The 15,874-nt window shown below is 40.2% G+C and overlaps 1 protein-coding gene across 1 annotated transcript in view; it reads left to right on the top strand.

Annotated features, from left to right (window-relative positions):
- The first annotated feature begins 4,442 nt into the window (after nt 1-4,442).
- Nucleotides 4,443-15,874, top strand: part of EPG5 (ectopic P-granules autophagy protein 5 homolog) — a 105,851-nt gene continuing 94,419 nt past the window's right edge. The window contains exon 1 of the mRNA XM_032309070.1: nt 4,443-4,584. Coding sequence (XP_032164961.1) covers nt 4,522-4,584 — 63 coding nt within the window. The 5' untranslated portion in view covers nt 4,443-4,521. The remainder of the gene's footprint in view (nt 4,585-15,874) is intronic.

Consider the following 15,874-nt stretch of genomic DNA (forward strand, 5'->3'; position numbering starts at 1 on the left):
TAAGGGAGTTTAAGAAGGGTTTACCCTGAGCTCATTCCTGAGTTCAGCAACTTTCACTGAAAGTTATGGCAAATGCTGTTCCGGATACTGGCTGCCTTAGGAATCAGGCTCATATTAAATTTTGGAATACTGTAATATAGTACGTAAATTTTACTCCTTTTATGATTGCCTGGTAATGGTTTTAAATTGGGATTTTTTTCATGAGATTGAAAATTATTTTATTTAAAAATTTTTTAAAAGAATTTATTTATTTATTTGGCAGAGAGGGAGAGAGGGGGAGAGAGAGAGAGAAAGAATAAGCAGGGAGAGTGGCAGGCAGAGGGAAAGGGAGAAGCAGATTCCCTGCTGAGCAGAGAGCCAGATGTGGGGCTCTGTCCCAGGACACTGGGATCATGACCTGAGCTGAAGGCAAATGCTTAACTGACTGAGCCCCCCATGTGACCTGAAAATTATTTTAAATTTTGAAAGCTGCGGTGAAAATGAATAAAACCCATTAGAAGGAAATTTAGTAAATACTTATTAGAATTAAAAATGAGAATGTGTCTTTGATCAGCAATTTTGCAGCTAGGCATATATCTTATGGAAAAACACATGCACAAAAAATATACAAGTGTGGTCATTGTAAGCATTGTTTTTTTTTCAAGATTTTATTTTTTTTAAGTAATCTCTATACCCAATATGGGGCTCAAACTTGCAACCCCAAGATCAAGAATGTATCCTCTACCCACTGAGCCAGCCTCTAGGCATTGTTTTTAATAATGAAAAATTAGAAACAATTTAATGGCCATCAGAAGTGTGTTTAGGGGCTCCTGGATGGCCCAGTGGGTTAAAGCCTCTGCCTTCGACTCAGGCCATGATCCCAGAGTCTTGGGATCGAGCCCCACATAGGGCTCTCTGCTCAGCGGAGAGCCTGATTGCCCCTCTCTCTCTGCCTACTTGTGATCTCTGTGTGTCAAGTAAATAAATAAAATCTTAAAAAAAAAAAGAAGTGTGTTTAAATAAAGTTAGGGAATATTTAATTAATTAAGGGAAAAATGAAATAGAGCCATTTTCCTTCCAAGGAAATATCTTCAGAATTTATGAACTAAAAGGTTACAGACAATATATACATAAATATTGAGTATTTAAGAATGTGATATTTGTACATGGGTAGAATGTTTGAAAGGATGCATACTGAACTGTTAATAATGGTTAACTCTAGGGAGAGTAGGGTTAACTTTCTATTACATGTTTTTTATGTTATACTTCTATGTTGTTTGCAGACACATTTAAGAATATTATAATTTAACACTATTATAGGATTTTTTTGAAGGGAAAAAATATATATATAAAACCAATACTCAATAGTCAGTGCTGTGACTATTCTGAATAACCCAGTATCTTTTAAATGAAGTATTTCTGATACTCATCTCAGCTCCAGTGTATAAGTACAGAGTACTGCAATTACAGAGAGAGTAAGCCTAGATACCTATCTTAAAAGTCTATTTGGGGGCCCCTGGGTGGCTCAGTCAATTAAGCGTCTGCCTTCAGTTCAGGTCATGATCCCAGGGTCTTGGGATCAAGCCTGGTATTGGGCTCCCTGCTCAGCGGGGAGACTGTTTCTCCCTCTCCCTCTGCCTGCTTCTCCCTCTGCCTGCCGCTCCCCCTGCTTGAGCTCTCTTTCTCTCTCTCTCAAATAAATAAGGAGAATCTTTTTTTAAAAAAGTGTATTTATACTGTACGACTTCATTGGTTCAAATTCCAGCCCTCCCATTTACTAGCTCAGGCTAGCTTGCTAGAATGACCGTAGGCAAATCATTTAACATCTCTGAGTCTCAGTCCCTTTCTATAAAATGAGAACAATGAAACAACTGACTTTGCAGAATTGTGAGAATCAAATGGATTATGTGAAAAGTACTCAGAACAGTTCCTGACTGATAGTAAGAGCTCAGGAAATGGTGATTATCACTACCCATGGATCTTTTTTTTTTTTAAAGTGTGATAGTTTTTTTTTTTTTTTAAGATTGTTATTTGTTTATTTGACAGAGATCACAAGTAGGCAGAGAGGCAGGCAGAGAGAGAGGAGGAAGCAGGCTCCCTGCTGAGCAGAGAGCCCAATGCGGGGCTTGATTCCAGGACCCTGAGATCATGACCTGAGCCAAAGGCAGAGGCCTTAACCCACTGAGCCACCCAGGCACCCCTACCCAAGGATCTTAGTAGCAAACTTTCCACTGTTAAATTAGGCCAGTGATTAACCACGCTTGCTGCCAATGTAAATTTTTTAGGGTTTCTGCAGATAACATTTATGTATAGAAGATAGATTTATCATTATTTTCTTTTTTGAAAGTAATCTTTAAATTATTTCAAAATTAATGCTCAATTTATTAGTCATATACATTGTAAAATTTAGTTTTTCTTTTTCTTTTTTAATTTAGTTTTTCTTAAGTCTTTACCTTTATAAATCTCAACATTCTATTTATAAATCTAATAAATTTTAATAATCACTTTCAAGGGGAGGCTTAAACATTTGGTCATTCCAATTCAATAGACCAAATTTTGTTCAACAATCAATTCCATTTATGACTTAAATTCCTTCAAGTATTTTAGACTACAGTATTAAATTAAAAAAAATATTTTATTTATTTATTTGACAGAGAAAGAGATCACAGGTAGGCAGAGCAGCAGGCAGAGATAGAGGGGGAAGCAGGCTCCCTGCTGAGCAGAGAGCCTGATGCAGGGCTGGATCCTAGGACCAAGATCACGACCTGAGCCGAAGGCAGAGGCTTAATCCACTGAGCCACCCAACTGCCCCTAAACTACACTATTAAATTTAATATAGATTAATTTATTCTATTGCCTGAACTGACCAGCAAAACTGCTTATAGTACTAAGTTCTAACAAATTCAGTTCATATATATATATATATATTTGACACTTTTTTTTTTAAACAAAATTCAATTTGTAAATGTAAAGTATGCCATTTTCCCCCTTAGGCTGTGATATATTTATCTCAACTTATCTATGCTTTCCAACTAAATTGTAAACCATAGGAAGTGAAGGTGGGGTCACTTCTGTTTTGCTAAGTAGTGACTAACACGTACAGAACTTTGAAGGCCAAGAAGGATTTGAATTGGTCTAAACCGGAAAGGGCATTCCAGACCTGAAGAAACACCAGCAAAAGTAATGGGTAGTAAAGGTGGTAAAAAGATTTTGTTCGTATTTACCAAGTCTTGCCCATTATAAATAAATAAATAAGCGCACACACACACACACACACACACACACACAGAGGTATACAAAGCGCATGTGTGTACTGAGTGGCTTGATAACATTTTTGTTGTTGAGGATTTCAAAATACACGAAACCGTTCTTTGTATAATCAAATAGCTCCTAAACAAGTCGCTGTGCAGGGTGTATCTCTGAAATGCTTCCCATTTCTCATATCATATTCCCGGATTTTTCATTCTAGGATATGCTACCAGCGCGTGGATAGTCTTATTTTCCTCCCACATAAGCCATCTCAACTCTCTTACCCCGCCACCAGACAAAACAACTCACACTCATTTGTTCCATCCATCAAATATTTATTGAGCATCTACTCTACACTGGCCCGCGTTGTAAAGACCCTGGGGAGGCAAGAGGGAACAAAACAAAGAGCGCTTGCCCTTTGAAAGCTTACCTTCTGGAGCAGGTGACAGGCACAAACATAGAAGCAAATTATGTAGTATTTTAAGGGGCACTAAGTGCTTTGGATAGAAGAAACTGAACAGCTGGGGAAGGGAGATGGCGCCAGGTTTTTAACACCTGGAATTTAAAAATGAAGCAAGGTACGGACAATCTACACTAAGAACGCTTTTACGTGTCTTATTTCTTCTCTGCCCTTCTCGGGACAGGGGTCTGTTTCCCGCCGGGCACTTTGTACAGTAATGGTAACTTCCATTCCCTGATATGCCTGTCACTCCACAAGTACCTTTCCCGATTGGGCCGTTTAATCTCCATCAAATATCATCGTTCCCATTTACAAAAGAGGGAACCAACATGCAAATCTCAAGGGTACATCCCGAGCGCAAAGCAGAGGCTGAGGCTGCCTGACAGGATCCACTTAACTACAGGTCCAAACGAGACTGAGAGACGTCCGTCCCCGGACTCCTTTAAGCCGGCGAGCGTGAGTGAGGTGTGCGCCAGCGTACCCGGCGTGCACACTGAGGGAGGGCAGGAGAGACAGATGAGATGCTCCACCGGGAGAGCCCGCACCGGGGTTCCACACAACGGAACGAACCTGCGTACGGGGCACAGGGAGCACTGGGCCAGGGGTGGGGCCTGGAGGGAAGGGGCGGGGCCGCCATCCTTCAGTGAAAAAAAAATGCGCCTCCTGGAGTGGTTTGTCCTACGTTGCGGCCCGTAGCGTCCCTGGCTGCCGCCCCTTCTCCGGGAGTGGCGGAGGCCCGATCACGTGATAAGTCCGGAGGCCGGAACTGGGTCGGTTGTGGCAAGCGCAGGGGTTTGACAAAAACAAACAGCGACGGCGCTGCCGCAGGGTCTATGGCCGAGGCGGTGAGGCCTCCGCGCCGGGCCAAGGCCAAGGCCAGCCGGACAAAAACCAAGGTGAGGATCTCCCCGCCACCCTCCCGAGACCGTGGCGGATGCGCCCTGTTTCCTTTTCCCTCTCTTGGGCCTCTCCAGCCAGGGCTACCCATCTCCTGAGCCCTCCGCAGTCTCTGGCCGCACCTTCCAGTGTGTGATCCCACGACCCACCGACACCAGCCCTGTTCGTCTATTCGAGCTCCACGTTCCCTTACTATATTTTGTCAGGAGCCCATATTTTCCTTTTTCTTCTCTGACATCAGGGGACTCCTGCTTTTCTGCTTTCTTCTTGACTTTTCCACACCTGGGCCTGGATTCCTGCCGTGGAGCACCTTTTCAATTCCCAGTTTCATCTTTGACTCTCTTTTGTCCTTTATTTATTTTTTTTTAAAGATTTTATTTGTTTATTTGGCAGACAGAGATCACAAGTAGACAGAGAGGCAGGTAGAGAGAGAGAGGAGGGAAGCAGGCTCCCTGCTTAGCAGAGAGTCCTATGCGGGACTGTATCCCAGGACCCTGAGATCATGACCTGAGTCGAAGGCAGAGGCTTAACCCACTGAGCCACTCAGGCGCCCTTTTTTGTCCTTTAAACTTAAACCTGGGAACATTTTCAGTCCTCTCGTGAACAGAGGGAAGGAGCATCCACGGGTAGCATGAGCCCTCTGGCAGAGCTATATGGATAGCGACAGATTGTAGCGATGTACCTTTTTACTTTTGAAATTCAAGGTGGTAGGGTGCTGCTGCTGTTTATTTCTCATAATCCTGGCCCTTTATTATGGGGGAAGAATGTCCAGAAATTAAACCAGAGCAGGACTCACACAGTAGAGATGGGTTTGAGTTTTCTGGGTTACTTTTGTTGGTTTGTTTTGTTTTCAGGTGCAGCTTTGTTTTAATTTTTCTCATATATTTTCTGAAATGACACTTATTTTACAGTGAACAGGTTAAATGCTGCCCCTGGATGGCTGGACCTAGATTATTCTGGCTTACCTGGAACTGAATTTACATTAAGGAAATAATGAGGGTAGTAATACAATTACTGGAAATTTCCTTTCTAACAAGTGGGTGATGTTGCAAAGCAAGTGTAGCTTAAAAATGGTACTTAAATCTTTCTCATAGGAGCAAAGTTTTGACAGGAGACAGGTGTTGAAAGATACTATTTTTAATTAGCCATAAATGATATGTGTGACTCTGTTTTATTGTGCATTTTAAAAAGGCTGTAATGGAGTTATGCACACCAGTGTACCCAGACCTATGAGGAGTTACTCTTTGGGGTGAAAGCCATTTTGCTATCTAATTTAAGAAGCATATTTAAGAGAAATAATTTTTCATTGTATTGGGCTGGTAAAGAACTAGCTAGATGGAGGAAGAAAAAAAAAAGCCCTTGGTGAACCATGCATAAGGTCCTTGTACCTAGAATATGGTAGTGCGTAACATGTAAACATCAGTCACGTATAGGGCAGAACATTAAATCTTAATATGTAGGGCTTTTTTTTTTCCCCCTCAAACAAATGATGAAACTAAAGATCAGAGAAGTTAAATGGTAGGCCCAAAGTCAGTTTGATAACTCAGATTAACACCAAAAATCTCAATCCAATAGCTTAGTTCATTAATTCATATATCTATATGTCTGTCTATAGATACTTAAAAATAGTTAAGAAGATTCTCTGTTACGTTATTTTGTTTGCAACAGGACTTCTAAAGTAAAAACCTTGAGCTTTTAATCTATCTTGGAAAACCAATTGCTCATTTTATTGACACATTTCAGGCAATTTTCCTACACAGACATAGGTTAATTTATTTGAAGAGGCCTTCATTCCAGAGGTGTTTGGTCAAACCAGAAATCCTGGATGCGTGCTTTTTTCTCTCTCCAAATCTAATCAGTCACTAAGTCCTGCCAGTTGTATTTCCTAAATACTCTCTTAATTTTGCTCATTTTTCTCCATCGTACCACCACCATCCTCCAAGGAAGACTTCTTGGATTTCTGCTAAACTGGCTTTTCCAAATTCATTTTAGCTGCCCACTCTCTAAACTGAAGCTGGTTGATAGTTTTAAAAAACAAAAACCAAAACTGATAACTCTCCTCCTTAAAATCTTGCAAAGGTTCCCCATTACCCCCAGGCTGGAGTCCAGAGTCCTCAGATCTACTCGGGGCCCTTAATGATCTGGCTTCTTTTTCTTCAGCCTGAGGTTTACTATTACCATCTCTTTGGTTCTCAACTATATATATAAAATACATAAATACGTGTATCTTCTGCTTCAGGGCCTTTGCACATGCTATTTTTTCTACCCACATTTCTCTTCCTACCCCTCTTCACCTACTGCTCAGTTGTGAGGTCTCTACTAAAACAGTACTTCCTTGGAAGAGCTTTCCCTTATCATCCTCATGTTACTCCCTCCTGCAGTAACACCCTGCACCTCCTTTGTCCCTTGTCTCACTTGTAGTTATTTTGACAACTCTTCTCCATAGACTGTGTCCTCAGTGAGGCAAGGACTTGTTTGTTTCCAGTACCCTTCACAGCCCTTTTTGCACTTGGTCATGTTTGTTAAATAAAGGAATAGATGCCAGTATTGAGGAATACTTCCAAGCTTATTTCCTCTGAGTAGAATGAAAAAAACAAGTGGAAAAAGTCCACAACACCAGCAAGGCTCTCATACCTGTCATTGTAAAAATTGTTCTTTTAGAGTCAGTAGATTTGTTTTAGTGTTGGCATAATTATAAAGTTCTGCATTAATGAAATCTTTATTATCTGTTGTCTAATTTAGCAGTGATTTACGGAGCCATGAAGCAGTTCCAAGACTCAGTTCAGGAAGTGAGTAGTGTCACGTGTTGTTCCCTTCAGATAGTTTGACTGGCTTGTGGATTTTTTTTTACCCAGCAGCTGACCTGCATTCCTCAATGTTAATCATCTGGTAGATGACTTCACATTGTTAGGCTGTAGTTAATCTCCTCATTCCTAAGAGGTTGTCCTAATAATGTTTTCATTCTTTTAGTACATCTTCTACTGGAATATCCCCCACCTCAGAGGACCCTGACTTCGGTGATCTTGGTAGATTTTGAGTTAAGAACAGTAGATTTTTAGATTTGGACTTATTCTACAGATGCAGTTTGTATTTTACAGTCATGGAATATGCACAGACAGTTAAACTCTGAATGCTAGCGACTCATTAATTGTAACAGCATATTGTAATTGCTAAGGGTAGACTGAGATGTGGCCCAGAAAGCTGATCACAGAAACGGAAAGACCCTTATTTTTTTTAATTTTTAAAAGATTCTATTTATTTATTTGAGAGAGAGAGAGAACAAGCAGTGGGGAAGGGCAGAGGGAAAGAGAGAGAGAGAGAAGCAAACTCCCTACTGAGCAGGGAGCCTGACTGGGGCTCGATCCCAGGACCCAGAGATCATGACCTGAGCCAAAGGCAGATGCTTAACCGACTGAGCCATCCAGGTGCCTCTGGAAAGACCTTTAAATCTCCATCCCCTATTGTTTCTTAGCCTGGATGATTTCTACCACTTAGCTGTTCCCCCTCATGAATAGGAATGAAGGTAGGGGCTGTTATATATTATTTAGGTCCTTTTGTGCCTCCTAAGGTCCATTCATTTGTTGATTAAACACTCATTGGTCACCAGGAACTGTTCTAGGCACCTGGGAAGTAACATAAGAAAATGAAAGAACCTGGTCTTAATGTACATCACATTCTCAAGGGAGAGGACAAATGAACAACCCCACCTAAAAAAATAAAATATATGATATATTAGGAGATGATAAGTGTGAGGAAAAGAGAAAAAGAACAGGGCACAGAGTTGGGGAGCAGTGGTGAGAGATAAGGATGGGTTGCAGTTTTCCAAGGTGACATTTAAGTAAAGACACGAAAGAGATGAGGGAGTTAACCATGTAGATATTGGGGAAGAAACGTTCCAAGCTAAGGCCCTAAGGGAGTGGCCTTCCTGGCCTGCCCTAAGAACTGCCAGGAGATAGTCTGGGTAGGAGAGGAGTGAGGGACAGGGGAATAGTGGGATAAAGTCAGAAACCTAACACACGGGCCGGTCAAGCAGGGCTGTGGGGGCCATTGTAGCAACTTCTGCTTTGAAATATGTAAGCACCTCAAGAGTTTTGAGCAGAGAAGGGGTATGATCTGAGTTATGCCTTAAAGGATCACTGTGCTTGCTGAGTTGAGAATCAGCTGTAAAGGAGCGAGTAAAGGCAGAGACCTTTAGTCTGTTGGAATAATCCAGGCAAGAGGTGACAGTGGCTCAGACCAGACTTGTACAGCAGAGGTGGTGAGAAGTGTTTGAACTCTGGAAGTTTCTGCAGGTAGAGCCAAGAGGATTTTCCGATGGCTTGGATCTGGCATGTGAGAGAGAGAAGAGTCACGGATGACTCTGAGACGAGGAGGTGGTGGGTGGAACCGGTTTGGGGGCTGATTAGGAGTTGAGCTTTGATTATGGTAATTTTGAAACAGGTGTCTATTAGACATCAAAATGGAGATATAAAGTAGGGTTGAGTATATGAATCTAGAGCTTGGGAGAGCCAGGTTGGGATTAAGATCTGGGAGTCTTCGGGGTGCCTGGGTGGCTCAGTCGATTGAACGTCCAGCTCTTGGTTTTGGCTCAAGTCACGATCTCAGGGTCATGGCATCAAGCCCCGCATTGGGCTCCATGCTCTCAGCACGGAGTCTGCTTGAGATCCTCTCCCCCCACCAATAAATCAATCTTAAAAAAACAAAACAAAACAAAACTGAGAGTCTTTGGCATATAGTCATTAGCATATAGGTAGTTATTTAAAGCCAGAGACTGAATTAGGTTACTTTGGGAATGAGTGTCGTATAGAAAGGTGATAAGAAAAGAACCCAGGGACACCCCAACTTTAAGAGTTTGGGGAGAAGAAGAAAAGGAAGTGTGAGGAGTGATCAGTGAGGTAGAGAGGGAGTACGTGTCCCCAGTGCCCTTAACTGAGAGAGTGGGGTCCCAGAAGCTGAGGGAGGGAAGTGTATGATAGAGGAGGAACAGGTCAAGCTTGTCAAGCCTAATACTTAAAGGAAGATTGTTAAGAGCACAGGAAAGCGGTGGCAGCTAAGAGCAGATGTACTCAAAGCAGAACGTCGAGGCCTTCCCCTTCCCCCAAGCCTTTTCCCTGGTACAGCATCCCTGTATACCCCAAGGAGGGCTGGAACAGTTGCCCAAAGAGCTTTTGACTTAAACAGACCCACATATCCAAGCCCTTTTTATCTCTTCTATGCCAGACATTGTGCAAAGTGCTGTGGATACAGACATTATTGATAAACAGACCCTGTCTTTAGAATAATCTCATGGAAGTATTCTACGGAATGTATAAAACTTGAACTTTCATTATTTGTGAAGAAGCAGCTCATTGTATTTTTACAGAAGCAAAGGAGTTGTAAATTTTTTTTACTTACTCCAGCTCAGAGAGAAAGAATTGTGAGTGAGGAAACTTCCAGTTTGTTTCCCAAAACATACACTCTTATTTTTCTTCTAATTATAAAAGTGCTCATTGCTTCCAGAAGAATGTGCATCTGAGTGGGACACACACACACACACACACACACACACAGAAATGTACAGCAGAAGTGAAGAGCCCTGAATTCTGTTTCCTGGGAAAAACTGTTGGTAGTGTTTTGTGTGAGTTCTTTAGTTTTTTGCCCACTTGTACACAACACTGCAGAGCATGTTTACTGTGATACGTAGTTAAGTTTGTTTTTCCTTGTTTATTGATAAAGAAAATTCTTCCATTCTTCCATTTCTGTATAAGTGCTTGCTTATTTTTCCTTCTGTGGAATTATTTTAATATTTATTCTCTACCTATATGTAACTTAGGTTAAAAGTAAAGAAATACAGATTCCTAACCTGGCCATCTTTAGTTGTGAGTACTGTGTCCCCTTGCTTAAGATAAAATTATGTAAGTATGAATTTTTTGCACACGTGACTTGATACACATGGAGTTGTGTTTGAATTTTTTGATCTGTAATGATTATTATATATACAATACGTTCCCCTGTATCTTTATCTCCAGTTAACTCAAGTAGGCAAAATAATCGGAAGCTGGCTTTTTAATTTTTAAGTGACATTTTATATTTTTAGTGTAAGAATAGATTCTGATTTTGGCAAAAAAGTCAAGTTTCTTCTGACTGATTGGGTATTCCCTCTGCTTTCTGAGAGGTATATAAAAATAAATTTCTGAATGTGCCTGAGCACATGGTAAGTATAAATATTTGTTGGATAAATGAATAATTTATTTTTATTTCTTTATTCTAGTACCTAATACAGGGCCCAGTATACAGTTTGTGCTCAGTAAATCCTTGTATTTTATAGGTCATCACCATTGTCTCAGGAAACATTTACTGAACATTGTCAAAAATCAGAGGCAGATCAGATCCAAAGACACATAGTGCCTGGACCTAAGATACTTGGTTTATGTGGGGGGAGACAGAACTTAAAGATAAATTAACCTGTAATCAGGGCCGGAGGACAAGTACACACAGCAGGAATTCATAGTAAAGCATGTGTGGAAGGGCTGGTGTGGTCATTAAAGGAAGAATTTGTCTAGAGGCATGGTCATAACAGAGTCATCAAAGGCACTGAGTTAAGAATCAAGTCTTTCATTAAGTGGAGAGCTGTGACTGTTTGTGGTGTTCAGAGCAGTGTTTTAGGGGAGCCAAAGTTACAGTGGTGTTTGGAATGAATTGGTGGTGGGGCAGAGGCTGCTGGCTTGGAGACCATTCAGGACCTGCTCCCCTATTTGGTGCTTGGGAAAGTGAAGTAAGCCACAGGGCGCTCACCACTGCCTTTGAGGCTCTGGCATCAGTGGTGATTTCAGCAAGTCCCCTCTCTGCATTCATACCTAGAGGTCCTGTCCTTGTACCGGGATCCTTGAGGGAGCGGCGTCAGGCCTTTGCCATCAGCTCCAACGGTTGTCCGTCCTTCCCTCCAGGTTGCCTTCTCTGGTCTGGATAGTCCATTTGAATCGGAGCACCAGCTTCTCTGTCCTTCCCTCACTCTTTCCTTGGGCCAGTTCCAGGCTAATTTCTCTTTGGACCCAACTACCCTAACCAGGACAGGTAGAGAGTTTTCTTTGGTTCCACTCTGGAAACCCAGACAAGCACTGAGTTCTACCCCAGGGGAACTAAAAGCCTAAACAAAGTCTTGTGTGTTCTTTCCAGAGAGGCTAAGAAGTTTTTAAAAAAATTCATTTGGTTCTCTGGCCTCATTATCTGTTCCTACAGCTGCTGGGAGTGGGCAGGCAGGTTTGGGAGTAGCAGCTGGACACTTCATTTTGTTTGGTGGAGGGAAAGAATTTGAAATTTCAAGGCAATTCTGGAGTGAGGGGAGAGGCCAGAGTGAGGTGGTGTTGGAGTGGAATGAAATGGGGGTTAAAAACTGCCTGAGGGGTAGGTTGGATAGGAAGGCTCTGACGCTTGCATGTTGGAGGCAGTGTAGTTGCTTTCTGTGCCCTTGATCATGTGGCCTGTCTTGTGGCTGCTTCCAGCTCCCTTGTCTTCTCTTCCAGTTAGCATTTAACACCCTAGAGGTCTCTTTCAGCTTCAGAAGAGAGAAATAAAAATCTTCTCTGTTCCACATTCCAGTCTCTGCTTCCTTACTTCTCACTCATTTTGTCAACTCACTAAGTTTTAAAAAATCTCTCCTAGCTTTTTGAGATGTAATTCACACGCTATACAATTCACCTATTTATAATGTATAATTTGGTGGTTTTTAGTGTGACTGTAAGGTTGTGTACCTATCACCACGGTTAGGAGCTGCTGAATGGTCTTCCATAGTGGCTGCATCACGTTATAATCCCACCAGCAGTGTATGAGGTTCGGATTTCTTTACATCCTTACTATCACTTTACATCACTTACTATCTGACTTTAAATAGTTTTCCTACTGGACATGACATGGTGTCTCATGATTTGGATTGGCTTTTCTGTAATGGCTTCTGATGTTAGCATCTTTCTATGGGCCATTTTTATATCCCCCTTGGAGAAATGTCTGTTCACATCCTTTGCCCATTTTAACATTGGGTTATTCATCTTTTTATTATTGGGTTAGATGAGTTCCTTTTTTATGCTGAGTGTAAGTCCCTTATAGTTGATTTGCAGCTATTTCCTCCCATGCCGTGGGTTAACTTTTCACTTCAAGGTGTCATTTTCAGCACAAATATTTTTAATTTTTATGAAGTTCAATTTATTTTTTTCTTTTGCTATTTGTACTTTTGATGTCATGTGTAACCCAGAATCATTAAGATTTACATCTCTGGGAGTATCTGGGTGGCTCAGCTGTTAAGCGTCTATCTTTGGCTCAGGTCATGATCCCAGGGTCCTGGGATCTAGGAACGCATCAGGCTCCCTGCTCAGCGGGAAGCCTGCTTGTCCCTCTCCCACTCACCCTGCTTGTGTTCCCTCTCTCAGTCAAATAAATAAAATCTTAAAAAAAAAAAAAAAAAGATTTACACCTATTTTTTCTTCTAAGAGTTGTAAAGTTTTAGCTCTTACATTAGGTCTGTAATCCTTTTTGAATTAATTTTTGTGTGTGATGGAAGGTAAGGGTCCAGTTCACTCTTTGGATATCCTGTTGTTAAGCAGCATTTCTTGAAGACTGCTCTTTGTTCATTATATTGTCTTGGCACTGTTATTGAAAATCAGTTGACTGTAAATACAAGGTTTTATTTCTGGATTCTCAGTTCTCTTCCATTGACCTACTTGTCTGTATGCTGCGACCACACTGTCTTTATTACTCTAGTTTTATAGTAGGTTTTGAAGTAGGTTTATAGTGGTTTTGAAGTATGAGATCTCCTTTGTCCTCCTTCTTTAAGATTGTTTTGTTTGCTCTGGGTCCCTTGCATTTTCTTATGAGTTTAAGGATCGAGCTTGTCATTTTCTGCAAAAAAGACAGCTGAACTTTTGATTGAGATTATGTTGAATTTGTGTATCAATTTGAGGAGGATTGCCGTCTTAACAATATTGTGATCTGATCCATGAACATGGGATGTGTTTCCATTTATTAAGTCTTCAGTTTCTTTTAATGATGTTTGGCAATTTTCAGAGTACAATTTTTACAATTGTTTTGTTAAAGTTATCTCAATTTTATTCTTTGCCCATTATAAATGAGATTATTTTCTTAATTTTACGTTTTGATTATTCAACTCACTAAAATTTGGCCGTTCTCCCAACAAGTACACCAGCATTTCTCTCGCTGTAGTAACCATGGTCCTCCGTCTCCTGATTTTCTCTTTCTGACCTCCCACTCTGACAAACCTACTTATTATAGAAGTGTGCTAAACATCATTGCAGTGTAATTAGATCCACTTCATTTTCTTATGAATACTCGTTAATGCTTTTTATTGTTCATGATTTTAGGCAGTTAGACAGACTCATTTGTGTGCATTGTGTGGCTCATATCTGAATCTGATGTTCACATTGTAGATTAAAGTAATTTTGGAGGGGCACGTACTTCTTTAGTTTAGCCACCATTGTAAATGTTTGGTAGCCATTCATTACCAGTGAGCGACCTCAAATTCCATTTCAAAAAACAATTATCTTTTCTTCCTATTATTAGGTACATATAAGTGGCTTACATTTTTGGTTCTTGTCAGCTTTTTTTTTGCTTGACATTTGCTGGACAGCACAATCCAAAATCACTGATAACTTGTGAAACTGTCAGGTTTGTCTTCTTAAAATTTCATAGTGAAAGGGGAATGCTTGAGTGATGCATTTTTTTTTTCAGTTTGTTTGAGTGTAACAATTTTATTTAAAGAATCTTCTGTAATTTTTTTCTTCTTTATTAGCATGTTTACCTGTGTATCTACTTTGTGTGTTAATGCCTGAGGTTTTTTTTTTTAAACCGTAACTCATTTTATTGCACTTTCTTTTAACAGTTAACTTTTTTTTGTCTTTGTGTTTTGGGAGACCATTTCAGACTTTGTGAAATGTTGTAAATATAGTACAGAGAGTTCCATATACCCTTCATGCAGTATCCTCTGATGTCACCCTCTCACATAATCATAAATTCTGTAGTGTAGAACATTTATCATAACCAAGAAGTTAATGTTGGCAAAATACTATTAACTGAGATATAGAACTTACTTGGATTTCAACAGTTTTCCTACCATTGTCCTTTTTCTATTCCAGAATCCAATCCAGGGTTCTACAGAGTATTTAGTTGTCCTGTCTTTGTTGTTTCCTCCAGTCTCTTGATGGTTTCTCAGTCTTTTCTTTGATGACCATAACATTTCTGTTATTCTTTTTTTTTTTTTTTAAGATGTATTTATTTATTTATTTGAGAGAGAGACAGAGAGCGAACATGTGGAGGGAGAGAGGGAGATAGAAATTTTAGCAGACTCTGCACTGAGTGCATTGCCTGACGTGGGGCTCTATCTCACGATCCTGAGATCATGACCTGAACTGGAACCAAGAGTCAGGCGTTTAACTGTACCACCCAGGGGCCCCATGTTTCTGTTATTTTGTAGACTGTCTTCTAATTTGAGTTTTTCTCTGGTATTTTTTTAAACTTAGATTGAAGTTATATGTTATTGGCAAGGACACTTGAAGAGGTGATAGGCCTTTTCAGAACCTTACATGGGGTTATGCTACTGGTCATATTAATCTTGATTACACAGTTAAAGTATCATTTGCCAGAATTCTTCACAGAACCTTACCATTTCCCCCTTTGTAATTACTAAATATTTAGAAGATACTTTGATGCTATCCAGGTGTCTTGTGTCTCCTTGAATTTTCACTCACTCACTTTAGCATCTGTCGGCAGATTTTGCCGTGATAGTTATTTCCATGGCGTTGTAATGGTGATTTCCTGTTTGTCTCATTCCATCTACATTTACTAATTGGAGTTCTGTAAGGAGGAGTGTCACTTTTGCTCATTTATTATTTATTTATGTCAGTATGGACTTGTGATATTTATTTTATTCTGTAGGTTATAATCTAATACTATAGTCATTTTTATTATTCAAGTTATTTGACTATTTCTGCTTGAATTTTAAGTGAATATGTTTGTCAAGATGAAGATAAATCGATTGAGGCCTATGCCACTTGGACACTGTTCTGTTGACCTCTAGGAGAATGGAGAATGACCTAATTAAAACTTTCCTCCTCTGTTCTTGTATCGTCACTTGCTGCTTCTTTTGATGTCTTTCTCTGTTGCGATTAGACTAGTGAATCTCCTACACTTAACATAGTCAAAATTGAATAATAATGGGAAATACAAAACACATTACTTATTTTTTTTTAAGTTAACTTGTTTTTGTTTTTAAAGATTTTATTTATTTATTTGACAGAGAGATCA

Source organism: Mustela erminea, chromosome 13 (genome assembly GCF_009829155.1).
Source record: "Mustela erminea isolate mMusErm1 chromosome 13, mMusErm1.Pri, whole genome shotgun sequence".
Classification (NCBI taxonomy): Eukaryota; Metazoa; Chordata; class Mammalia; order Carnivora; family Mustelidae; genus Mustela; species Mustela erminea.